Below are 26508 nucleotides of genomic sequence, written 5' to 3'. Positions count from 1 at the left end.
GGTGATTAAATGAACACAGTGTCCGTGTAATTATTTCGGGTAGAGCTAGCCATGTGGGCGGCCGGGTGCCGGGACGCAGCCCGCCGCTCCTATTTCTACAAAATATAACCATTTTAAGTTTAATTTTTTTAATTTGCCATTTTAAATAATTAGAAAAATAGCTAGAAAGACAATTCACGGTTCTTCTGTAACCATCTTAACTCGAGAAGGGAGAGAGAAAATTATCAATGTGTTATCTCTGGGTTATTGCTAGAAACACAATCCCATTAATTTAGGGATCTAGTACAATTCATCCATATTCACTGATGTCTCATTCATGTTACCAAAGGACAGAATTAGTGTAATCATATTTTATCATAATTTCACCTCAGGGGCTAATACATCACTCTGACTTAAATGGTCATCCCACGTCTGTGCCAACTTGCTACATGGCCATAAAGAACAAGCTTCAAGTCAGCTCACTACAGACTCTTCTAAGTGTTCTAGAAGGTTCAGGTCATCTGAGCAGTTGTGCGGTGTCCTAATGATACAGCCATTAATCCAGATTCCATGGTTAAATCTCAGAAAAATCCTGGAAAAGTCTCCTCTTCGCCATATGCATTGAAAACAAAATCCATGGTGGAGGGAGTGTAGGGGGTAGAGGGAGTGAGAGGGGGGTATGAGGGAGTGAGGGGTGTGTGTGTGTGTGTGTGTGTGTGTGTGTGTGTGTGTGTGTCCTCTTCAGATTCTCAAGAGAAACTCTAAGACAAAAAATATTCTGGCTCTCTATCCACATTATTCTTTGTAAACCATCTATTTTATGGCCAGTATCCAAATATAATAAAATATGGACAATGGGTTTTCTTTTCAGAACTGAAATGAAAAAATATAAAGCTCTCTGTCAATCATAACGGCATATGATACAGACCTTAGTGTCAAAAGAGGATCCAAAGTTCATTTGCAAGCGCTCTTTCACGAGGGAAGGGAGAACAGGAAAAACCACTTGAAATATGCATTGGATAGAACTAAAAAACCGTGATTCCACCGCAGTTTTGAAATGCCCAACAGAGCCGGTCTACGCCCCAGCTCTCCCTCTACCTTCTCCACACAAGCAGTGAAATCTAATGTGAGGTCTCTATTGTGCAGGTAGGGAAGGATCCTAGCTCTGGGCAACCGGTTACTCGCAGGGCTAATTAGAGAGAAACATCTGAGCTTGCTGGAGGAAGCATTTACATAAGCTTCTGAGCAGTTTTTACAAGTGAGAGAGGAAGTCCCCGCTTCTGGGCCTGAAGCGATCGCTGCGGGCTTGCACCTGCCTCTCTGTGTCAAGGTTAGCTAGCAGAGCTTCTATAGGGGCTCCATTAGCAAAGGCAGACCCGCATTCACAGGTACTGAGGACGGAAATGCTAAGGACCAGACGTGGCGCACGGTGTTTACTTTGAGCTCCAGGGCCTTCTGCTGGTTTTCCTGGGACAGCTGCTCGCAAGTCAAAGTGTGCTGTTCGTTCTCCTGCTGGAGTTTCGAATTCCGTATCTGAAACTGCTCCAACTCCTTCGCAGCTCTCTCGTTCAGTATCTGAAAGGTGGGGAGTGCAGGGTCTGGTTAGCGCCTTTTAATCTGATGACTGTGTCTGAGCATGCACACGGGAGGCCCCACAACCTCCTGGACTGTACCCACCACGGTCCTTTCCGTCTTGCAGAAAATTGTCTTTAGCCCCAGTGAAAGCTCTAACGCACTTAAATGTAACGAATGTTAAATGGCCAAGGAAACGATGCCTTCTAATGAATAACACAGTGAGCATGTTTTTCCCCCCTGGGAGCTTTTTGGGAAGTCTTGTTCACAGGTGGTGAATAAATATTTTAATGCCTGTTTGCCGTTTGGCAGGCTTTGCATAGGCAACAATGTCTATAATCATTGCAAATGAGCTAGAGATTCAAATGGGTTGTGTCAGTTCTGGGGCTCTGAAGCTGCATCTTCAGAAGCAAATCCTACATTAACATGCCTCCAACATTTTCCCCAAGCAGACCCACTTCCCACACATACTCAGAGACAATTCCCCTCTAATCCAACTTAAGTCGAGCCTGGGGGCCCAGCAGTAGAGTGGCTATGGGCTGTTCTGTGCAGGTGTGGTTTTAGAACAACAAAGGACTCTATCTGAAGAAGCTGTTTCTTCTGGGGAGACACTGAAGGCGAAGGATAATAAATGAGCTAAAGGAAGAAAGGGTCAACGAGGCTCCTTCTTCAAATAAAGCTTCCCTGTATGTGAAAACAAAAGCTAGAAAGAGGCATCCAATTCTCTATCAATGGGGACTAAACAGAATGGCACCAGCTATGCTAAAGATGACATTTTGTCTTATATGGATCCTACTCCGTTATACAAAAACCCTTGTTTTACCACGGCTTCAAAGCCTTTTTAATTTTTTCAAGTTCGTGTTCAAAGAAGCCTCGTGGATTTTTTTTCCCTCCTGGAGACTGCACATTGTGCATTATCCATTTGAATTCTGGCTTTATGTAAAATTAATAAGGCACAAATGACAAAGAAATATATTCTAATATCCACTTTTTAAGTAGAAAGTGCATGTGTCTTGGCAAGCCTTTAGAAACAAACTTCACAAAGAGAAAAATAATTTTAGGAAATGAGCCTTCAACAAAATGTATTGTTTCTTTTTTTTTTATCAGTCAACAGACTTTATCAAAGGTTTAAGACTTCTAGTCTTTGAAAGACATTACACTAAAAAGAAGAAGAAAAATCAGGCTGATGTGATGGTGAATGCCTTTAATTCCAGCAGTCAGGAGGAAGAGGCAGGTTGATCTCTGTGAGTTTGAAGCCAGCTTGGTCTTTATGACAAATCCAAGGCCATGCGGGTTATAAAGTGAGACATTGTCTAAGTAAATAAATAAGATCAAAGAAAAGGCAAGCCACAGACCAGGATAAAATATTTGCCATTCATATATGTGACACAAAATACAGAAAGAACTACCACAATTCACATAAACAACAAAAATCTCAATTGAAAAATTAGCAGTACACGTTACTCACCAAAGGTTTTGTTTTTTTAATTTATTTATTTATTAAAGATTTCTGTCTCTTCCCCACCACCGCCTCCCATTTCCCTCCCCCTCCCCCAATTAAGTCCCCCCCCCCTCGGCCCGAAAAGCAATCTGGACTCTCTGAACATAGCGGACAATGTATTGTTTCTTTAGTGAACGAGAAAAGAGGGTGGTTTGCATCTGTAATCTGGGTACTTGGAAGATTGGGTCAAAAAGGTTGTAAGTTTGAAGCCAGCCGGGCCTAAGTTGGGAGGGGCGGGGTGAGAAAAGACAGATTAGAACCACTAATGTCTGTATTATCTTAAATGGCCATAAAAGGGGAAGCATTAGAAAAATGACTATATTTAAAATGTATAAAGACAAAGAACGGCTTTCTCAACTGAAAATGAAACCTGTCAGTCACTCTATGGCATTGAGAATGAATGGTCCGTGGGTCACTGTGAGAGCCGTGATGCCAGAGGTGTCTGGCTGTGCCAGTACAGTCCCTACTGGCCACGCTGAGCCCCTGAAATCGCACTAGCACAAACAGAAGTTGAATTTTACATTATTAATAGATGTAAACTCTAATATGTTTAATGGTTTATGGACACCACAGAACCATAACTACATGGTGACTTCATAACCAACAGAATATGGCAAAGTAAGATAGAAGAAAGTACCCACTCTGGCTTCTTTCTCAGACGAAAGTATTACTTGCTTAGAATTTAAGACACGGAGAAACAGCTGAGAAGAGGCCCGGGGGCTTTGGGGTATCAGTAGCACTCTGTCTTCTAAGCAGACTGCATGTGAACAAGGTTTGATCACATGTTGGAAATACATGAATCTGCATACTTGTGACATATATGCTTGTCTATGTATACATTATCCATCCATGAAAGGTTTAAAAGAAACCAATGTAAAGGCAGGCATGATGATTAAAACCTCTAATCTCCACTACTCAGGAAACAAGGGGAGGAGGATGGCTAGCTCAAGATCAGAATGGGCAACTTGGGGAGACCCTGTCTCAAATGAAAAGAGTTTGAAGGGTGGGATATAGTTCAGGGGTAGAGTGCTTGCTGGCACCTGGAAAATCCTATGTTTAACCCCCAGAACTCAAAAAAGAAAAGGAAGGGGGAAAAAGACTATCTTTGAATACCATTGAGGGTTGGGAGCAAGAAAATAGTTAATAAATATTTCGTAAGACTCACTGGGATCGGCGAGTCCATGACTCAGGACTGTTCTTCCTGGCTGTTCTTTCAAGGACTCAAGCTGGATTCCCAGCACCCACACGGCAGCCCACAGCTGTCGGTAACTGCATACATGTGGTAGGTATACAGACATACATGCAAGTAAACACATGCACATAGAAAGATTTAATTTAAAAAAACAAAACAAAACAAAACAAAAAACGTTCGAAGCCCGGTTAGAGCAATAAGCAGCATGTTCCTGTCGTAGCTACTGAATTGCACCTACTTGGCAGGGAAATCACAAAAATGTGGGTGTGGGCTGTAGTTCAGATGGCAGAGGATTTGCCTGACGTACAGGAAGGCCTGAGCTCTGTCCCCAGCATCAAACAAAGCACACATGGTTGTGCCTGCCAGTAATCCTAGCTGAGAGTCAGGAGGATCAGAGGTTCAAGGTCATTCTTAGCTTCACACTGAATTTGAGGTCAGCCTGGGCTGAAACCACCAGAGAGAGAGGAAGGGGAAGATAAGGGGGGGAAGCACGGAGGAAGAGGAGAGGAGAGGCAGCCACTGACCTTCTGCTCCTTGAGCTGCTGTTCCAGGCGCTGGAGTTCCTCCTTGCTCTTCTGCATGTACTGCTGCAAGGCCTTAATCTCTGTCTGCCTGCTGTCCATGTCCGTCTGGATCTGCTTGAGCTCTTTCTCCAGCTTTTCCTTCTTCCGAGACTCCCTGGACGCTTCATTCTGACGGTGCTGAATTTCTTGTTGGAACTGTGGGGAAGGGCAGGGAAATGAGAGGTGAGAGCTTGCAGTGGCGGGTCTCCATCAGCCACAGGCTGCCCTGGCAGGATCTGGCTGTAGCATGCTTCTTCTGCACAGGCCTCTGTGGAGCAGCCATGCTGGGCCCCAGGGTTCGGAGGTTCGGAGGTTAGGGACTGTTCTGTGTTGATTTTCAGGACCTTGACACCAAAAGGTCCACCCTGGCTATACACAGCAAATTCGCAGATGGTAATATAAAAATCAACCAAATGCAGCAGCGCGGAGCCCTAAAGATGCTAAATATATGCGTTAGGAGGGGCCTGCTACCGGAAATACGAAATTGTGTTACTTGATCGCTAAGCATGCTGGTTACAACTTGATGTTCAAAGTTTGTGAAAAGTCCTTTCCTTATCTCGTGCTCAAAAATGTCATTTTCTTACAAGAGTCTACTCTTGTGATTTATCTTGGGAATTACAGAGAAGGTAGACGGATTCCTTGTTCCTTGTCTGGGGCAAGGACACCTGTTTGAGCCTAAACCTTAACAGAGCCTATGGGACTTCTCAGGCAAAAATGGGCTCAAGAAACTGGGCCAGGGAAACGAGGCAATACAGAGGACGCGAAGGGTCACGTGAGAGAGGAGCTAGCTGGGAAGCCAGGCAAGAAGGACAGACCGCCCTCCCGAAGGCGCACGCAGTGAGCAGACCTGGTTGATAGTCTGTTCTGCATCTTCCTTGGCGCGCTCGGTTTCCTGCTGCTGTTCAGTGGTCTGAGCTAGGTTCTCCCGCAGCTTCACCACTTCTGACAGGAGCTGGTCACGCTCCTTTGTCACCTCTTCCTTGAACTTCAGTAAATCTCGGATGCTGAAAAGGAAAAACACAGGGATCTGGCTAAGTGGCCAGTTGTTCAGGGGTCCCCAAGCCAGGTCTTCCTAGGAGGTCAATGTGGCACACTGTTCGGGTGAGAAGTGACAAGAGTGAGGGCTGATTGTGAGGTATTTGCTGAAAGGAAGTGACAAAAAAAGTACAGTAAGATTCTTTTATGTTTTAGTAAAATATAGAGTCTATTCCGCTGTGTCTGGTGTGTGCGTGTGTTCGTGTTCTACAGACAATTCTAGAAAGACAGATACTAATCATGTTACCAATTATCTCTGAGAATCATGATTTAGGGTGAAAAAATCGGAGGGATGGGTTCTTCCGTAGCTGTGTTACTAGGATCTGTTACAATAAGACCATATTGTTATTGTCAGCTCCTATAATAAGCGCTGAGGAGATGTCAATTTAGGAAATTATTTATCTAACATATCCACTGGGGGGCTATGATGACAACTAAATGTCTAAAATAAAGCATAAATATAATCAAATAATACGCATCGCCAATTTTCTTTCTATTCACCCAAAAAAATCAGCTTCTCCCAAGGGGCAGCCCACAGAAAATATTCCCCAGAACAAACTTTAAAATGAGGCATGCTGCTGGGTTCTGGAGAGATGTGATAATATTCATCGATTTGAATTGTAAACTAAATAGCTTCACATTACAAAATCCATTCCATCTGACTCGCCATGACTTTATGCAGAACTGCTGCTTGCCGGGTGTGAAGCCCTGTGTCCGGTGGGACTTCTGTGGCACAGGAAACTCAGAGGGAGACGGCAGACGCTAAGAAAACACCCCGTGGAGTCCTGGAGCTGACAGTCATCAAGCATTTGACAGTGCTCACTTGCCAGCACCCTTGATGGAACATAAATGTTTAATAAGGAACATTCCAGCCCCTGCCCAACTGCATCTGCCGAAATGAAACCTCAACTCGAGGGTTGATTTGAAGAGAGAGACCCACAACAGAGCACGCACTGTTGAGGCTCAACTACAAACTGCACCTGCTCCGCCCATTCTGCTCCTCGCCCTGCTCCGCCCATTCTCTCCATGCTCCGCCCATTCTCCTCCTCGCCCTGCTCCGCCCATCTCTCCCTGCTCCGCCCATTCTCCTCTTCACCCGCCCTCTTCCCCTTGTTAACGTGATTCCTGTCTGGATCAGCTCTCTCACGTGGCTCATGATTAGTTCTCCTACCAGGAGTTCAACATTACAGAGACCGTGTTTGGTTTTCTGATTTCCTCTCTCGATGCCTTTAAATACAACATCCTTCAAAGTTGGATCAATAGAGCAAGAAAATACAAGAAACTGAAAGAGCAACATTAGGTTTGGCTAAGAGTGCCCAAGGAATTGAAGAAGACACCAGAAAACGGAAAGCTCTCCAATGCTCCTTGGGTAGGTAGAATTAACATAGTAAATATGGCAATTTTCCCAAAAGCAATCTACAGATTCATTGCAATGCCCATTAAAATCCCAGTAAAATTCTTTACAGACCTCGAAAGAACGCTACTCAACTTCATATGGAAAAACAAAAAACCCAGAATAGCAAAAAAAAATTCTGTACAACAAAGGAAATTTTGGAGGCATCACAATCTCTGACTTCTAACTCTACTATAGAATTACAGTAATGAAAACAACTGGTATTGACATAAAAAACAGACAGGAGGACCAATGGAATTGAATCGAAGACCTGGATATCAATCCACACACCTGATCTTTGACAAAGAAGCTAAAAATATAAGATGGAAATAAAGCATATTTGACAAATGGTGCTGGCATAACTGAATATTAACATGTAGGAGAATGCAAATAGACCCATATCTATCACCATGCACAAAACTCAAGTCCAAATGGATCAAAGACCTCAACATAAATCCAACCACACAGAACCTCATAGAAGAGTAAGTGGGAAGTACACTTGAAGGCGTTAGTACAGGAAACCACTTTCTAAACATAACCCCAGTAGCACAGACACTGAAAGCAACAACTAATAAATGGGACCTCCTTGAAACTGAAGCTTCTGTAAACCAAAGGACACAATTGACAAGACAAAATGGTAGCCTACAGATTGGGAAAAGATCTTCACCAACTCCACATTGGACAGAGGACTGATTTCCAAAATATGCAAGGAACTTAAGAAACCTGACACCAAAAGAACAAACAATCCAATAAAAAAAAATGAATACAGACCTAAACAGAGAACTCTCAATAGTAGAATCTTAAGTGGCTGAAAGACACTTAAGGAAATGGTCAACCTCCTTAGTCATCAGGGAAGTGCAAATCAAAACAACTCTGAGATTCCATCTTACACCTATCAGAATGACCAAACATAAACACTGATGACAGCTTAGGCTGGCGAGGATGTAGGGTAAAGGGGAATGCTCCTCCATTGATGGTGGGAGTGCGAACTTGTACAGCTGCTTTAGAAATCAGTATGGCAATTTCTTATAAAATTAGGAAACAATCTACCCCAAGACCCAGCAATACCACTGTTGGGTATATACCCAAAGGATGCTCAATGATACCACAAGGACGTGAGCTCAACTATGTTCAGAGCAGCATTATTTGCAATAGCCAGAACCTGGAAACAACCTAAATGTCTCTCAACCAAAGAGTAGATAAAGGAGATGTGGTGCATTTACACAACGGAGTACTGCACAGCAGAGAAAAAAAATAATGACATCTTGAAATTTGCGGGAAAATGATTGGCTCTAGAAAAAGCCATATTGAGAGAATTAACCCAGATCCAGAATGACAAATATAATATGTACTCACTCCTAAGTGGCTTCTAAACATAAAGCAAAGAAAAACCAACCTACAGTCCACAACCCCAAAGAACCTAGACAACAAAGAGGACCCTAAGAGAGACATACATGGATCTACATAGGAAGGAGGAAAAGACAGGATCTCCTGAGTAAACTGGGAGCATAGGGGTCATGGGAGAGGGGAGAAAGGGGGAATGGGAGAGAGGAGGAAGGGAGGGGAGAAAATGTGTAGCTCAATAAAAATGATTTTAAAAAAAACAAGAATGCCCAAGGAGGTGCACAGCTGCCCCTGGTGTGGGGCACTGTGTGCCCTGCATTGTTCTAGCTAGACTCTGGCAAGGCTTAGAAAGTTCTGTTCCTTCAGGAGCTTTCAGCTCGAGTGGGTGAGCTTGCCAGAACTTGCTTTTCTGTTGCTAAGACCATGACCAAAGGCAGCTTGGGGACGGAAACCTCTTAGGCCCATCATGAAGGGAAGTCAGGGTGAGATCTCAAGGCAGGATCCTGGACACAGAAACTGCAGCAGAGACTGCAGAGGGGTGCTGCTTACTAGCTTCTTCAGCATGGCTTGCTCAGGCTGCCTTCTTATACAACCCAGGACCACCAGCCCATGGGCGACACCACCCACAGTGGCCTGGACCCTCCCACATCAACCATTCATCAAGAAAATGCCCCAGAGACTTGCCTACTGGAAATTGGAAGGAAACATTTTCTCAACTGAAGTTCCCAGATGACTTAGTTTGTATGGGGGTGGGGGAGAAACAAACTAATTAGCACAGAAGCCTGTTAGAACCTTTTAGTATGATGTAACCAGGGCCATACTGGAAGTACATGTTGGATTCTGAAGAAACAGAAAATACAGCAATTCTGCCTACCTGGTCACTGGCATCTGGAGGTGGAGAGGAGATGGAACAGAAATTCTGATTGTAACAAAGTGTGTTCCCCGTGGGTTTAAGGTTGAAAGGACTTTGCCAGGGGAAGAATGGAGAAAAGGCATCGTGGGCACGGGGGGGGGGGGGCAATGTTTGTGCACAGGTGGGAGTTATAAGCCATGACTGGGGGATGGCTAGGCATGAGGCTAGACAGGCAAACTACCCCAGACATTTGAAAGGCTCTGCACGAGATGTTCAGGAATCTGTGCTTTATCCTTTGAGTATGGGTAACCCAGCAGGGACAGGGACAGGTGATGTGTGCTTCAGAAACATACCTCAGGTTGCAATGGTGGATATAGAGGGAGGGGTCTTGCTGTATGCAGGGAGGCCAATTAGAAAGCAGAGAACAGGGGTGCAGGCCAGGCAGCAGCACCAGCCACAGGAAGTCAAACCAAGAAGACAAAGATTGAGGGATGAAGGAGTGGCAGGGTGAAGAGCAAATCAATCCTGCCTGGAACCTGAGCAGGTACGAAAGACGACGATGGGATTAGTTGTGGAGTGTAGGTAAGAGCTGCTGGGATGGGCCAGAGAGGCCAAAGTTCCATTCAACACCAGCTTAAGAGAGACCACTGCATTCTAAACACGCATCCTTACACCGCAGATAAGTGTAGCTCGCGCCCCTCACCAAAGTTACTTTTTCTTGTAGCAGACAGAGACCAGTACAGAAAGACATGAGTGGTCAAAATGCAGACAGCAACTGGCCGTGGGATGTCCAGCCCCAAATGACACATCTACAGTGCAACTCTGTACTGAAAGTCCAAGGAAACTTGCAGAAGAGCAAATAGAATTTAAGAGCCAAAGGATGAGGATATCTGCTTCAAGACAGTGTCTTCTGTTTAAGGTAGGGTCACACCCAGGAATTATCAACAGTATGTTTGCCTAAACAAGATCTGAAGAAATGGCAGCACCCAGTAGGCATGCCAACATGGATGGGGAAAATCTCAGAAGGCCCCAGCCCTAGATGAAGAGCTACAAGGGGTTGGGGGATGCTGAGACAGGGAGAATCATCTTCTCCCCAAGAACAAGCCCCTTGATAGGTTATCCAAGGCCAAATGGTCAGCGCTAAACACATCTACCTATGAGCAACACTAAATGAACTCGGCAGATTGCATTTATAAATTGTGTGTGTGTGCATGCACGTGTGTGTATGTGTAATATCAATAATTAAAGACTAAAAAGTCAAAAAAAGCAGAAAGGTAAACCTAAAACCCCTACTCACTCAGAAACTGTAGTAGGGTTTCTTCTCAAGAAAGGTGTAATGTAATCTTCAGGTAGGACAAAGAGAGTCTTTAAAAGAAGAGGTAGGGGCTGGAGAGATAGATTAGGGGATATGAGAGCTGGCTGCTCTACTAGAAGACCCAGGTCTGAGTCCCAGCACCCACATGGTGACCCACAACCCCCACAATGTAACTCCATTCCCAGGGGATCTGATGTCACTCTCTGGATTCCATGGGTACCAAGCATGCAAGTGGTGAACAGACATCCTTAGAGACAAAGAACCTATACAAATAAATTTTTTAATAATTTACTTTAATTTTATGTTTATTGGTATGAAGCTGTCAGGTCCCAGGGAAATGGCGTTACAGACAGTTGTGAGCTGCTTTGTTGGTCCTGGGAATTGAACCCAGGTCCTCTGGAAGAACAGCGCATGCTTAACTATTGAGCCATCTCTCGACTCTACAAATAAAATTTTTAAAATAAATAAATCTTTAAAAACTAAAAACAGGGCTAGGCAGAAAACAGTTTTCAGGAACCCCAAAAAGGGAAATTTTGCAAAACAGAGAACCTTTTAAAGAGGTGCAGTCCAACCACAGGCTTACAGGGCCAGCCTGCACCAGGCTGCTGCACTCTGAAAGGGTCCTGCAGAGGCAAGGTCACACACTCTCAGCAAGGCTTTGACCTACTTGCTATCCTGGTCCATGGACAGTCCAGACCCCTGCTCAACTAGTTTGGTCAGGTTCACTATCTCCTCTTTCAGGGCAAGAATCGTCTCCTTGGCCTTCTGCTCCTTATCGTATGCCGAGTCCACCATCTTCCAGGCCTTTTCAATTTCCTGATGGGCCAGAGAGTTTCAGTGAGAAATAACAAATGGGATTCCAGATGCGAGCTAAACCAGCACAAAGAACAGCACTATGACTACGGTGTGACCGTCATAGTGGGAAAAGAAGAGTGTGCATTGTATGGTACACGGGAATTTGGACTAACTAAACTGTTCACTGTGAGTGGTCGGGAAGAGGACACTAGTCCAAGGAGTGTTTTTCCTGAGTGTGGCTGCAAAGTTTTACTGAGGCAGAAATACTTCTGAAAAATTGACAAATTTTAAAATTTTTTTTTAATTTTAAAATTTTTAAATGAAAGCTTATATGCTTAACAGATTCTTAAAATAGTTATGTTCATCATAAGAGATGATCATAGATGCAATCCTTAAATTAATAGATTGAAAGTAACTCTTGATAATTTTGCAAATAAAACAAATATATTTTAGGCAAGCAGGGGGATCGGAGTTTGAGGACGACCCGGGCTACATAGCAAGTTCAAGACCAGCCTGAAAATATTTATATACATACACACATACAAATATGTACACACACTTATATAACAAACATACACACAACCACACTGTGTGTGTGTGTTGTCCTCATCTCTCAGGTGAGTGCCCATCCCACAAGGTCACTTTCCTTTGCTGGCACTAGAATGTGCACAGCAATCTTAGCAATTCCCAAGCCCAGATCCTCGTCCAGTGCACATTAGACAAGCACTCTACCTCGGCCCTTGGCTGTTTCTAAGAGAAGGGATCTCACTGTGTGCCTCAGGCTGGCCTGTTTTCTTATTAACGAATGCTCATGCTCATGGGGGAAAATAAAACTCGTAGCGAGGAACGGAACTGTGACTTCATTACTGCTGTGAAACGCAGTGTGGAACATTTACACACACACTCGAAGGTGAACTAGCACTGTGCGAATGCAGGAACACCGTAAGCATTTGTCCGCAATAACTTTGAGTTTGTCCTGCCACTGACCTGTCTTGAAACATTTTAGTCAAGTAAAATTTGGGCCCTTTATATAAATAAAAGCCTATAAAGTTTCGGTGAAGATACTTAGCTTTTATGTTGACAAGGGATAAAGTGGTTGTAAGGGAATAAATCTAAGCTTGTTCTTACAGCACACAGAGAGTTCTCTCGTGTAACCACAGCACATCCCTTCGTGACTCAGTGGAAAATGTCAACTTGTGGGCTCTGTCCTGACGGAGCAACCACATGCACACCTGGGCAACACAAGTGAAGGCTCTCTAAATGAGAACATGATTACGGTTTTAGCCAAACCAATTTTGCCAATTAGATTTTCATCCATTTGTAACCTTCATCTCCAGCGCTAAAGTTTATAATAAGGAGTGTTTTTCCAATTATAAAATGAATTAGAGTTTTCTTAAATTACTTTTCCATCAAGAAGAAAATGGGCAGTAGCGGAAAGAACCATGCTAGCGGAGAGCAATTTCTAAGAAAATGGGTCAGTCATGTCTTGTACTGGTCTTGGAAGTTAATTTGAATCGGATGACATCTGATTGCATGCTATCAAGGGAATTACCTAAAACATTCATGAATTATTTCCCAGAGCTAGAAATTTAATTGTGAATTAATATATCTCAACCTCTTATGACTTTGAGATCAACAGGGAACATTAATGTTTTATCTTCAAGATAATGCAATATACTTAAGGATGAAAAACACAGTGTGGAACCAAGGCAAACTTCCTCCAGATTTCACAGACCAAATCTCTGGTTCTCCTAAAAGAACGTTTGGAGAGAAATAAATAAATAAACAAACAAACAAGGAAAAGGACACTGGGAAGAATGAGCATGAACATGAAAATCACTCCCTGAGAACTCACAAAATCTCTCCTGGAGCAGAAGAAAGAGGAGAAATGTAAAAATATTCTTTTAACCAGAGCAGGGCTAGGGTGATAGCTTGCCACGAAAACACAATGACCTAAATTGCGGTCTCATCCTACTGGCGGTACAAACTTCAATCCCAGTGTGAGGAAGGCAGAGGTGATGAAGCCATGGGGCCAACCCAAGCAGTCAGGCTAGTCTAATCTGGAAGCACCAGGCTAGTGAGAAGCCCTGCCATTCTAAACAAGGTGGGCAACATCTGAGAAACAACTGTAAGCCTCTGGCCTCCACATGAGCACACACACACACACACACACAGTCAGATGTATCCTCATCAACAGAACATTCCGAGAGCCCCAATACTGCATTTTGTATCTAAGTCTTTTGGCTAACCCTTTATTTTCCAGAAACTCATCAGTAAAATGAAGTTCTCCATTCGTTTTCAGCATGGTAAGCCTCACCAGGGCCAATTACTTTCTCTCTAAGTGAATGCTCTTCCCTAGGCTTAATGAATATCTACATTATGTAAATTTTGACCTAATAACTCATGTCTTACCAGTCAGAGAGCTGTCAATGTAATGGACAGGTGGCGTTTGAAAGTCAAGCTCATCTGCTCCTAGATAGATCACTGACCTTCTTGAGAGACGCGATGGTGGTCTGGTCATCCTGAGAAAGCTTCAGGGCGGTGGCCACCTTGGCGGAGTTCACCACAATCTCTGCATTCAGCTCTCTGCATTTGGCCATGAGACGCTTCTCATTGTCGTAAGACTTTCTCATGATATTGTGAAGTTTCTCATATTCAACCCTGAATTTTTCCAGACTTTTGTCTCCCGAAAGCTCATTGAGAACCTCCTGAAAGTCTCTTTCAATTTCTTCAAACGCAGTTTCCTCCAGCACGAGTTTTTCACCCTTTTCCTGAGAACAAGAGCAAGGGTGTTACCCTATTACTGTCATGAAATGGCTGCTGGTACCCCAGAGTGATAGCCCCTCACACACACAAAACCAAAGCCACCAGCCAACAGAAACATTGAGACTATATGTTGAGAAGTTTTCATCCTCCTCCTCTGATGTAATTATATAGTACATATGCATACATATATGGCATTATAATTAGTTGATATGAGGTCATGCCCAAGAAAGATAAGCCTTAACTTCAATAAGATAAGCATCCTTAGCAGATTTGAGCAAAGACAGAGAGAGTGTAAAGACAGCTTGCACTGACTCGGTTACAATCCAAGGAAGGCTAAACATTGTCAGCTACTTCCAGAGATGAGGAAGAGACAGGGGAAGATTTCACTCAGGGCCTCAAAGGGAGCATGACTCGCCAACATCTTGACTTTAGACTTGCAGCACTGAGATCTGGGAGACAAAAGATTTCTACTGTTTGAAGTCACCCAGTTTGGGGCACTTTGTTATGGCTGCTCTCTTATTAAGTACAGCATAGCAGCACTAATAATGATAAAGGTATGGTTAATGCATTCATTCATTCATTCAACGAATGTTTATTCAGCACCCTCGATAGGACAGTTCTGTGGTGAAGCCTATAAAGGCAACCGAGGTAAGGCACAAATGGTCCACCCGCAGGGTATTTCTGTTTCACAGTAACGGTCGAGTCTGCCCGGTAGTTAACAGAAATATTCAATCCCTGCCATCAAATGCATTCTATGTTCTTCAAGAACACATAACGAGACTTACTCCCAGCAGCGAGAATAAAGCACATTTCATGAAAGAAGTGGTACTCGAGCCACTTGAAGGAAGAAAAGCCTTCTCACGGTGGCTCTAGGGAAAAGATCAGTCCCAGCAGATGGCAATGCCTGAGGCGGAGCTCACAGCCACACAAGCGCCCGACATGCCCACATATAAGAAGGATGGCAAGGAGAAGAGACAGGCTGGGAGGTGGAATGACGCGCTAAGGCATATGGATTCGTGCTCTGGCAGCTGCAAAGACCCACCCCTGTTGTCCTCTTGTTTAGTTGTTGCTCCCTTTTAAGCTATGACTATCCTGGTCAGCAACCACAGCTCCCCCTACCAGCGGTGGTTCAGCTGCAACAGTCGTAGCCTGGGGAAATTTTGTTCCCTCAGGTACCAACTCTTTCAAAGTTATTAAGAGAACTTATCTAAACCTCTGTCCCTCTGAAGAACTCAAGATTCAAAGGTTGAGGTAGAATTCTGCTCCCCAGAGAGACTGAATAGCAGCAGCTCACCTAGCTCACCTAGCTCACCTCCTGAGACTCCCAAGAAGTTCTCATTGCCCCCTCCTTAAAAACCCTTCTCCACCTGGCTCCTCCCTACAACTTCCTGACAGCTAGATTTTGACGCAGCCTCCTGACCGCAGGTGAATTTTACTTAATAAAACACATCTTTGCACCGTTAAACAAATGTTCCAGAGCATAAACAAATGTAACACACCTTAAAATAACATTTTACCACACACCCCAAACTTCTAAGGGTAGATGCAGCTTGCAAGCTTTATTTAGCTTTTCACACTATGCTCAGATAGTCCACACAAAAAGGGCGTAACGTCCACTGCCCACTGCTCATCAAAGAAACCAAATGAGGTAATCTTTCATCTCAATAATAATAAAATTCTAATCCACCCTGAAGATCCTAAGTAGCCTTGTTTGCCTCTTCTCTCAATGGGCATAGTTTGCGCAGTATGAGGAAGATTTATATATAGTCATAGTTTAAAAAAAGAAAGGAAAAATTTGTACAGTTAATTAAATCCCTACACGTGACGCACAAGACAAACACCATGTTTAGAGATGCAAATGTGGCGCCTGCAACACTTGGCTTAACAGCTTTAGTACTGCTTTAAACCCAACAGAGGTTTCCTTACTAAAAGCAGATCATTGCACGGAACACAACTCAGCAAATGCTAGGAGGAGGAATAGCCGTATTTAGCAAATGTGGTGCTATTGTGGTCCATCTCACTGACGCAAGACCCGAGTCATCAACACCAGTTCATCACAACAGTGTCTGTGCTCTAACCTTGGGAGTCGTGTGAATGCCAACATTTGACCAGCGGCCCTAATGCTGATTCTTTTGCACCCAGGTTCTCCCCTGTATGCCTGCGGTTAGTATAGGAATGGAGAAATATCAAAGAAGCATTCTAAAGAGACTTTTATGAACAAAAGAGATGTATTTTCATGTTGCCATCTCAAAAAGTATTCTATTCAAGGCAAAAGAAAAATAGTCTCTTAGCTCTGACCTATGGGCAGTTGGTATCTTCTACATTGTGGCCAAGCGAGTTTGAGCATACTTAAGGATACCAACATGAAGAGACCTGATCGGAGGAACTGTGACATTCCATCATTCGCCTACAGAGGGTCTGCCGTGTGTCAGGCAGTGCCCTGGGGTCCGAGGCACAGTCCTCGTAAGGAGGAGAGAGCATTTAGCATTTGTGGAGAATAAAGAGCAATGAAATACAACAGAGACCATGAGTGGAGGAGGAAACCCTCAAAGCAAACAACGGAGGGTAGCAATGGGAGCTGGCAGGAGCAGGAGGAAAGGATGGGAAGCAAGGAGAGAGGAAAGAGACTAGGTGGGGGGGGGGGAGGAGTGATGTGGCCACAGGCTCAGGGATGTCATGAGAGAACAGTAATGACACCTGGGAGTGGGACCAATGTGGGGGACCAGGAGCCGTTAACCACAAGAAGGCTACAAAGGAAGACCAGGCATAGAGGAGATGGAAGGGAGGGTGGATGCAGAGGCACAGAGAACACAGAAGAAATAGGGCAGGGCACGGAAGCGGCTAGGAGATGCTGGGACCAGGGCCGGCTTCACAGATATGGGCCCACTCAGTCACACGGGATCCAGAAGACTCCTACTTTGGCTAAATTCTCTGCTGCCATATCTTAAAATTCTTAATAATCTTAACAGAAAGCTTTTGACTTTACTCTGGGTCTCACAAATTAAGCAGCTGATTCTGGCTGGAAATGGTGTAATAGGTAAGGTGGAGGTGGGTCCTCATAGATAGAAGGGGAATTTAGGACCAGGGAAGATGAGGACTCTGAATGTCGAGTGATGGCAAGGATGTAGGGCCATTGAGGTTATAAATGAGAGGAGTAATGGACAGACAGGTTACTGAAGGGTGCAGAAATGAACCCTCATCAGTGAGGCTGGAGATGAAGTGTCCTATAATGTAGGTGAGAGACGTTAACACACGGTCAATGAGAACACAGGGCAGTGGTGATGAAATGAAGGACCTTGATGGAAGTGTATGACAGCTGGGGAATCAGGGTGTGACAGGGGGACGCGTTAGTGAGCAGGGTGACAATACTGATGTGGATGAGACATTTTCGATAGCCTCTCTAGGCTAACACCTGCAGTTCAGACTGTAGGGGGCGAGTTGCGGTCCGGGAATTTATGAAGGAGCTAGGAGTGGGACAGAGCCAAGTGAGAGGAGCGCGAGGGTGCTGGTGAGGGGGGCCAGAATTAGTGAATGTAACAAAGGATGAGTTCCAGTAAGAGAGAGATGACAGAGGTCGAAGCGAAGAAGCAACAGAGCGGGGCTGACTCCTGACCTCCGTCATCCTGACGCTCTTTGAAGGCGGCCGCAAAGGCTGCCGTGGAGATCAGAAAACTGGGCTGGAGTCTGGAGAAAAGGGGCTGTGCACTGCCCCCAGTGTCTAAAAGGGCGACACCCTTTTTTTTGATCGCCAGCCGGGCGCCGAAAGCCGGCGCTCGGCGCGTCTTCGGTCGCCAGGCAACCGCCACGCCCCCGGCCGCTGAAGCAAGGCAGACGTTCGAAAGGGGCGGAGCCCCGTAGGTCGGTTGGTGGGCAGTGGTCTGCAGAGAAATTTGCAAATTTATTCTGAATGGGGTGGAGCCAAGGAAATCTCTAAGAGGCTAGGTGGAGTCCATAGACCCAGGAGAAAGGATTCCTGCGTGCACTGAGAACACCAAGAGCTGGGATAATCAGTCCTGTTAGGGAACTGTGGTTTTCTTTATTTCTTTTTTATCGCTAGCCCTATTCCTAACCCTCAAACTCAGTACCCCAAAGGTTGATGAATAAGTGCCCTGTAAGCAGCTATGTAATATTTTCAGTGTGTTTTTTAACTTAATATTTTCTTGAACGTTATAAATCGTCTTATATTCTTTTTTTCACTCAGCATTCTTTTCTAGGGACTATCTTTTTTTGTTTGTTGGTTGTTTTTGTTTTGTTGTGTTTCAAGACACGATTTCTCTATGTAGCCTTTGCTGTCCTGAAACTCTGTAGAACAGACTGGCTTCGAACTCACAGAGATCAGCTTACCTCTGCCTCCTGGGTGCTGGGATTAAAGGTGTGAGCCACCGCCGCCTGGCTTTTAGGATCTATCTTCATCGTGCTTGTGCCCTTTGCTTCTGATGGGTGACTGCTTGGAATTTCAAATTGGAGGTCATTTCAAGTAACATGCATTATTTCCTTTCTCAAACATTGCATAAAAAGGCTGCCTCCAGAACACCAATACCACTAGTAATATAGCCCTGATCATTATTGTCTGATGTTCATTTTATAGACCTATATGTAAATTCCCCTAAAAAGATACTGATGAGCACAAGATTGAGCACTGGGGAGTCCAGGGAACATCGCATTAGAGCATGTTTGTGTGTCCTGCTCAAAGAAGTGCAGTCAAGGGATCACTAAGGCCAAAACAGAGTCTCTGCTTTCCCTTCACACGTTCCTACGGTAAGTTCCTGCCTCCACCTCCCCCATAACCCACAGGCAGCCAAAGCTGTGCTCTGTAGCCCATTCAGGCACCTGGGAGGCTGTGACGTGTGGCTTGCTGGAGAGTGGGCCTTTTCACATCAGTCTGCCCGAAGGTGGCCTCTGCTTTCCGATGGCAACGGTGTCTATACGAACTTAGTGGAAGGCAGTTACTTAATGGCACCAAGTGCTGTTAGATTGCGGCCACAAGCACTGCCCTAGCGTGTGCTGTACCATGTGTGTGTTCTGTGTTCCAGATTCAGCACCTCGCTGGTCTGCAGAACTGAAGATTCATAAAGACTCATAAGGCGTTTATTTAGCCTCAAACAAGGGCTTTACAAACGCTGGTTCATCTACTTAGCCAGTTTCTTCAGGGACGACTTTCTCACACCTACATCGTCGGGGCCAGCTCTGCTGTGTCGCCCAGGCAAGGTGCAGGAGCCACTCGGCCGGCCGAATACCGCAGTTGGTGAGGGGCAGGAACAGCTCTCCCGCTCTTATGACCTCCTCAGAGGCAGCTCTCTCATCTGCCGCAAGCAGCGAGGGGCAAGGGGACGCAGCTCTCCCCTGCCCATACATGGGACCAAATCGCCCATGTTCACGTTCTCAGGGCCTGTCCACCGCACCCCGTCAACAGGGACAGCTCTGCTGTGCTGCCCAGGCAAGGTGCAGGGCCCACTTTCCCGAGTGCTATAGTCGGTAAGGGGTAAGGTCATCTCTGTCACCCACCACAGGTGTCAGGGACAAGGGGAAAAAGCACCTTTCCCTTGCCCTCATCACCACGTGGCAGACGAGAAACAAAATTACTTAATTTGGGGAAATTGCTTTTATTATTTTCCTACCACCCCTCCTCAAGATGTAAGTATCAAATTGTATATCTTAGCATTAGAATGTTTGGTTTTTTAAATTGCTGTTTGAGTTGCTGACTTGAGTTTAATTTTTAAAAAATTATTGCATACATTTTGACTTGGGATTATAACAGAATTGCCAGAAATTTTGCAGTGGTTTTAAACAAAATTCTGGTAGTTTTTTTTAAACTCCAAATGCATGTTTAGTGGAATTCTCAGTATTCGTGATTAATAAAAACAAAATAGGGACGTACTCTGAAAAACTCTGGAGATGCTTTATGTCCTTCCAGGGATGAAATGTTAGTTGAAGTTAGCTCAAACTAAGCAAGCATGTTTTTGTCTTTAATATATGCTAAAATTAAATGCATACTTCAGAAGCATTTTTAAATAAATTTCTTTATGACTTATTGTCAGTAAATGTTTGCTATATATGCATACTTTAAATACTTATATACCAAGGGTCATGAAAAAATTTCTTGGGGTTATGAGTAGAAAAATTTTAAGAAGTCCTGATTGCAGACATGCAAAGGCCACAGAGAGAACAACCAAGTTGAGAAAATATAGATACTGTTATCACAGCATGACTTATGATCTGAGGAAAACACAGTTCCCAAAGTGGGCAGTCGGGGATCCCCAAAGGAAATGGGGAGACATTCCACGTGTTCCGCTCATAGAAATGAAGTGAGGTCCAGACAGACATCAGTAGAAGTGGGGAAATGGATAATAGATGGAAGAATGAACGCTTGAACAACTCAGTTTATGATGATGAAACAAAATGATGTTCCATTTTCTGGTCTTGGGAACTGGAGCCACTCTGCTCCCCCGTGTTGTTGCAATAAAAAGGAAACCACTAGGTGGCATCATAGTACAAAGAGTCCTCACCGTGCACAGCCTTGAGGCCAAACACCCAAGGTAGTTCAGCTTCGAATTTGAACAAGCTGCTCAGTTAATCTCTTTCCTCCTGAACACCTGCTCTAAGCCCAGCCTATACTGCGTATGGTGAAGAAAGAGTGCCAAAGAGCTCAAGTTCCCTAGATGAACACGAAGAAAACGGAACTACGCATGCCTCCTTCCCTCCCAAAGGAGTCCTCGGAACAGTCAAAGGTAGGAGGGCATAGGCAGCGCAGGAGGGGGATGCGAGGATCCGAGGCCCTGTGATCCTTGGACCTTTGACCTTAGTTCCTTAAAGATGTGAAATTGGAAGCTCCCGGTGCTTCTCTGCCTAGAATTTTGAACCAGCCCACGCCCAAGCTGGAATGTTCCAATGTTCCTCTCTTCGCATCTCACATCCCCAGTGAACTCTTCCCTGGGAAGAACATGCATGCCCTGTATTCTACATCTGAGACTATCCTATAAAAGTAAGAAATTCTCAGACCATGTAAATGGTTAATACCCGGTCTCCTCACAAGGCAGGTGAACAACAAAGGCCGGAGATCATCATATAAACCTTGCTCAGCCTTGTACTCAGTTGGGTTGGGTTTATGGACTGAACTCTGTCTCTCTCTGTCTCTCTCTGTCTCTGTCTCTCTCTCTCTGTCTCTCTCTCTCTCTCTCTCTCTCTCTCACACACACACACACACACACACACACACACACACACACCAAATCACATGTTGCAACCTTAACTCCTCTGAGCTGAGAATGAGCTTGTATTTAGAGGCCAGGCCCTTGAAGTCATGAGTCATGATTAAAGCTAAAACAAGATCACTGGGGCGGACCCTTATCCAATCTGACCGGTGTTCCTCTAAGATGAAGCAATCGGCAGTACAAGCAGGGGCACGTGCAGAGACAAGAAAGCCAAGGAAGAGGCCACATGAGATGGCAAACTTGCTGACACCCACATCTTGGACTTCGATTCCCCAGTATTATGAAGAAACAGTTGGATTTTAGGCCACTAATCTACAGGCCCCCTGGTCATCTTAGATGACAGATCAGATTCCCAGCTGACTGGTGTGTGAAGCGTTAGCTCTGGCAAGCTAATGTATCCAGCCACGCTGCACAGTAAGTAACCATTGAGTGAGCAGCTAGTGAAAGAGCTCCCGGATATGGAAGTGAAGGATGTCATGGCACCGTGGGGCACGGGAACTGAGGTTGAACTTTAAGAATAAGGGAAGAAACATGGGAGAAAATAGAAGGAATCCCAACTGTAGGAGATAGCACGGACACGTACCAGGGCAAAACTGGGGAGGGGGAAAGCCTCCTGTGAAAAGGGTGGGATCTCGGACTAGGGAGGTAGCTCAGCACTTAAAACCATCACCTAGTTTGGTTTCCAGCACCCATATTCAAGGGGTGCACAATAGCCTTTAACTATAGCTCCAGGGATCTGATGCCTCTGACCTCCAGCACATATGTGCACAGACACACACATACACATAAATAAAAATAGAAGTTGTTCTTTTAAAAGAAGAAGAAGAGAAGGAGGAAGAGGAAGGAGAAGGAGGAGGAGGTTCAGTCCCTAGCTCGGACCAGTGAACATTGTTGATAAGAGGGTGGGAGTGAAGGGTAGAGAGCTATGGAGCAACAGCAGAGGAGTTGCCCCAAAGTCAAGGACCAAAGACAGCCACGGATTCGCCTGTTTGTTCTGCAGGCTAACTCAAATATTGGCAATTCCTCTGCAAGCTTCTTGTTTAAACCTGAGTACAACAGCTTCTTATCAGTGCCCTCCTCGGACTGCTCAGTGTGTGCATAGCACAGCTGTAACAACAATTTCATGTAGCGAGTGCTGTCTTCATCAATGACACGGAGCAAGACGATAAAGCAAACCTCAGGAAGAGCAGAACCGCTAACTAGCAACTTCCCAGCGCGAAAGGCAAAGCAATTACGTGCCGTAGGAACTTACTCCTCAAGGATCACAGACGACCTGCATGCCAGGAGGGTGGAGTCTGCACAGTCCACAATCTCCAGACAAATAACTTCCACCACGAAGTGCATGCCTCCCTGAAGCTGGGTACTCTGGCTTGCTCCATCTTCCTCCAGTTGCTGAGTGTGGCCAGGTACCCACAAGAGGCCAATTCTGTTACATTTTCCTAGGAATTTGTATTTGTGGTCACAAGTTGCCAGTCAAACACTGCTGGAGCCTGGAACTTGACTTGTCAAGGACAGGAGAAGCAGAAAAAGATGGACTTGGGAGAGAAGGAAGAAGAAGAAAAAAATGAAGTCAGGTATGGTGGTTCATACCTGTAATTCCAGCTCTGGGGAAGCTGGAGTCACAAGTTTGAGGCCAACCTGGTTACACAACCCAATCAATCACCAGCAAAACCTTGCTTCGAATTCTTTTTAAAAAATTATTCAAACAAACAAAACAGAAAAGAAGAAGATGAAGAAGAGGAGGAGGAGGAAGGAAGGAAAAGAAGGAGGAAGGGGGAGGAGGAGCCACAAACTCCAAAGAGGGGATGACAGAGGCAGCTCCAGTTCCTGATAGGCCCCAGGGAGACTCTGCAGCATCTGCTTTCCTGGGTTCCTGATTGCTGCATTCTCCAACATCACTTTCTTTGTTTCAACTGAATAAAAAGCGTCCTCATTGCCTAGGTCCATGATTCACCCTCCGAAAAACACGCCCTGACTGACACGGGTGCTGTTTTCTTCCCCTCTGCTAGGTTTACTGTCCGTGGAATCTAAAACTGCATTTGAGCCCCCAGTGGCATGGTAAGAACCGCTCCAGCCATCATGTCTAACATTTTCCCCCCAGGCTGTAGGGAAGATTAAAAGCCCATGTGTTACAGAAAATTGGTATCATTTATCAGCCAACCCCTTGGTCACCTTAGATGACAGAACTGAATCCCAGCTGGCCAGTACTCCCCAAAACTAGGCACGGCATGTTTTATTCCTTTAATCTCCCCTTTTCCAGCCCACTGCAAACCTAACTGAACATCCTCAGAGCATCTGACATCAGCTCCCAGAGGGTCTCCAGACAAACTCTCCTCTTGGTATCTAAGGAAGCAGTGAAGCTCAGACAGATGGATGGGGAGGATGAGATGGTCAGGAAGGAGGCGGCAGCTGAAAAGAAAATAGCTCTCCCTACCTCCAGAAAAGGAGAGAGTCTCTCGTAACCAGGAGATGTCACCTGTCTGGAATGTGACTAGCTTCCCAGCCGCTGTTCTCACTTAGGTGAGGAGACCCTGGGGCACAACTGGTTAGGCCAGCTTATTCGAATTCATGCATCTTGCTCAAGAGGCCAAAGTTGCCGGCTCTGTTCTTACTGGACTGAGAAGGACTCACACAAACCAACTGGCCAAGTTGGTTAGAAAGGCTGGTGGCACCCCACAAAATATACACTCCATAAATAAATAAACAAACACTTTTAAGCTAACACTTGGCTACTTCTGATGCTGGGTCAAGTCCTACTATCCCCTGAATGGGCTGTACTTTCAAACATCTCCAGGCTTTTGCATTTGGTTCCTGTTCTAGATGGTTTTATAGCAACTTGCCACAAACTAGACTCATCAGAGAGGAGGGAGCCTCAAGTGAGGAAATGCCTTTGTGAGGTCCAACTGTAAAGCATTTTCTCAATTGGTGAAAGATGGAGGATAAAGTCTGGAGGAAGAGGTGCTGGTGAGGCCTGGATGTGCTCCACATGCTTGTCATTAATATATGGAACTACTAAAAATATGTACTAAACATTAAAATTAAGAGGAGGAGATATAAAGAAAAAAGAAAGGACTATCACCCTAACTCACTCTTATGTAGCATGCATAATGTCAAAATAATCTTTTAATGGCTCAAATCATCAACTTCTCCAAAAAAGAAAACTTAAAATGAAAAGAATAAAATCAAAGCAAAAATGAATAAAATATACAAAGCAAAGTCTTTTAAAACATGTCTTTCCATTATAACATACTTACCTCGTGGAATGCACTGAGCTGTAAAGTTAAAAAAATATCTTTTTACAAGTTTGACAGCTCTTTGTCTAACTATTGGAATCTGATTCTTCTGGTGGTTTGACTAAGAACAGTCTCCATAGACTCATATGTTTGACTGCTTGGTCCTTGGTTGGTGGAATAGTTTGGGGAGGATTGGGAGGTTGGAGGAGGTGTCACTGGAAGCAGGCTTTGAGGTTTCAAGCTCACAGTTCCCGGTTTGCTCTTTCCGTCTTATGCTTGTGGATCAAGGTGTAAGCTCTCAGCTACTGCCCCAGCACCATGCCTGCCTGCCTGCTGCCGTGCTCCCTGCCATGATGATCATGAACTCCAACCCTCTGGAACTGTGAGCCCCAAATAAACTCTTTCTTCAATATGTTGCCTTGGTCATGACGTCTCATCACAGCAATAAAAAAAGTAACTAAGACAAGACTAGCGTGTCTTCAATAAAAAAGATACAGTGTAGCGGTTCCAGCCGAGACTCTGGAGTATCTGTCTGGTTGAAACCCTAGCCTTCATTCTATTAGCTGGGTGACCTTAAGTCATTTAATCACTCTGGGCCTTAATTTCTTCAACTGTTAAATAAAGATCTAATGCTCTCTGCTACATCAAAGTCTTAGGAAATTTTGATGAGTCACACAGAATAGTTAGAGTAACGCCTAGCATCGAGCCTAACCAGCCACTGGTATCAAAACAGCAACGTATCTATCCTTGAGTAGCAGGCTTAGCTTCTCCAGCCTTGTGGTCCTCAGCAGGCAGCCTCATAGGCCCTCTGCCTCTGAGAGTGGTTTCCTGGAGCTGACTTAGGAAAGAAACAGCCAAAAAGAAGTTATCCATCTCGTCGAACTGACACCTTTGAGGTCTCAGCAAAACAGCATGTTCCAGGAGACATCCTGTACGTGAACTTGCTGTTATCTCTCAGAACTCCAGGCAGAGTGGAATCCAGGGTGGTGAGGGACGGAGTCCATCATGCAAAGTGCCCTTTCCCCTCCATGGCCCTGTAACAGCTCGTGCAGCTTCCTGTCTCCCCCACTGTTGAGCATTTTCCTCTGCAGTTTGGGATCATCACAGCTGGGGGTGAACAGGAAGTCTGTCCGCATGCATTCAATTATTTAAAATTCCAGTTATCTTGACTTTGGAATGGAAAGTGAAGCTGCCCCACAGTTAGCCCCATGTTTGTCACAAGTCACCTGTCACTGTGGAATTTGGACTTCGTCTCGCACCTACGGGCATGAAAAACTTGCATGCATGCAGGGTGTACATGTACCTGAACTCTGCTCCTCAGAATTCTGAAATATCTAGAGTTAGCCCCCTCCAATCTAAAGCAGTCTTAATTTGAAAAGCTGAAAGCCTCTGTTTGGTGACACGAGCTTGAAAGTCAAACCCTCAAAAGGCCATAGCAAGAGAGTTCTCAGTTCCAGCCTGAGCTATGCAGGACACATGGAGAGTGGGGGGTGGGAAGGGAGAGAGGGAGGGACAGAGGGAGGGATGAAAGGAGGCATTCCTCTGGTTCTGAGCCTGAGGATTTCTAGCACGTATGTTGCTGATGGTTTGGGAGCTGAACATCAGCCGTTGTTTTATTCATGTTGCAGGAGTATTTGTTTATCTTTGGACGCTGAATTCCAAGGACTGTTTAACATTTGTTGTGAGTTTTCAATTTTTCTCTTCTGATCTGTTGGTGCTGTAAGTTGCTGAGGTTCTGTTTGCTGATGTTTCATTT

General features: G+C 44.9%; 1 protein-coding gene across 1 annotated transcript in view; it reads right to left on the bottom strand.

Annotated features, from left to right (window-relative positions):
• Cfap58 (cilia and flagella associated protein 58) overlaps positions 1–17997 on the bottom strand; it is a 112636-nt gene extending 94639 nt beyond the window's left edge. Inside the window, exons 1-6 of the mRNA XM_005352451.3 lie at positions 17922–17997; positions 14032–14313; positions 11415–11563; positions 5655–5811; positions 4769–4963; positions 1417–1554 (exon numbers count right to left, since the gene is read on the bottom strand). Of these exons, the coding sequence (XP_005352508.1) occupies positions 1417–1554; positions 4769–4963; positions 5655–5811; positions 11415–11563; positions 14032–14313; positions 17922–17930 (930 nt within the window). The 5' untranslated portion in view covers positions 17931–17997. The remainder of the gene's footprint in view (positions 1–1416; positions 1555–4768; positions 4964–5654; positions 5812–11414; positions 11564–14031; positions 14314–17921) is intronic.
• Between the last annotated feature and the right edge of the window lie 8511 nt (positions 17998–26508).

The sequence above is a fragment of the Microtus ochrogaster genome, chromosome 8 (genome assembly GCF_000317375.1).
Source record: "Microtus ochrogaster isolate Prairie Vole_2 chromosome 8, MicOch1.0, whole genome shotgun sequence".
Lineage (NCBI taxonomy): Eukaryota > Metazoa > Chordata > Mammalia > Rodentia > Cricetidae > Microtus > Microtus ochrogaster.
Note: the sequence above shows the minus strand (reverse complement) of the source record. Positions and strands in the feature narration are given on the sequence as shown.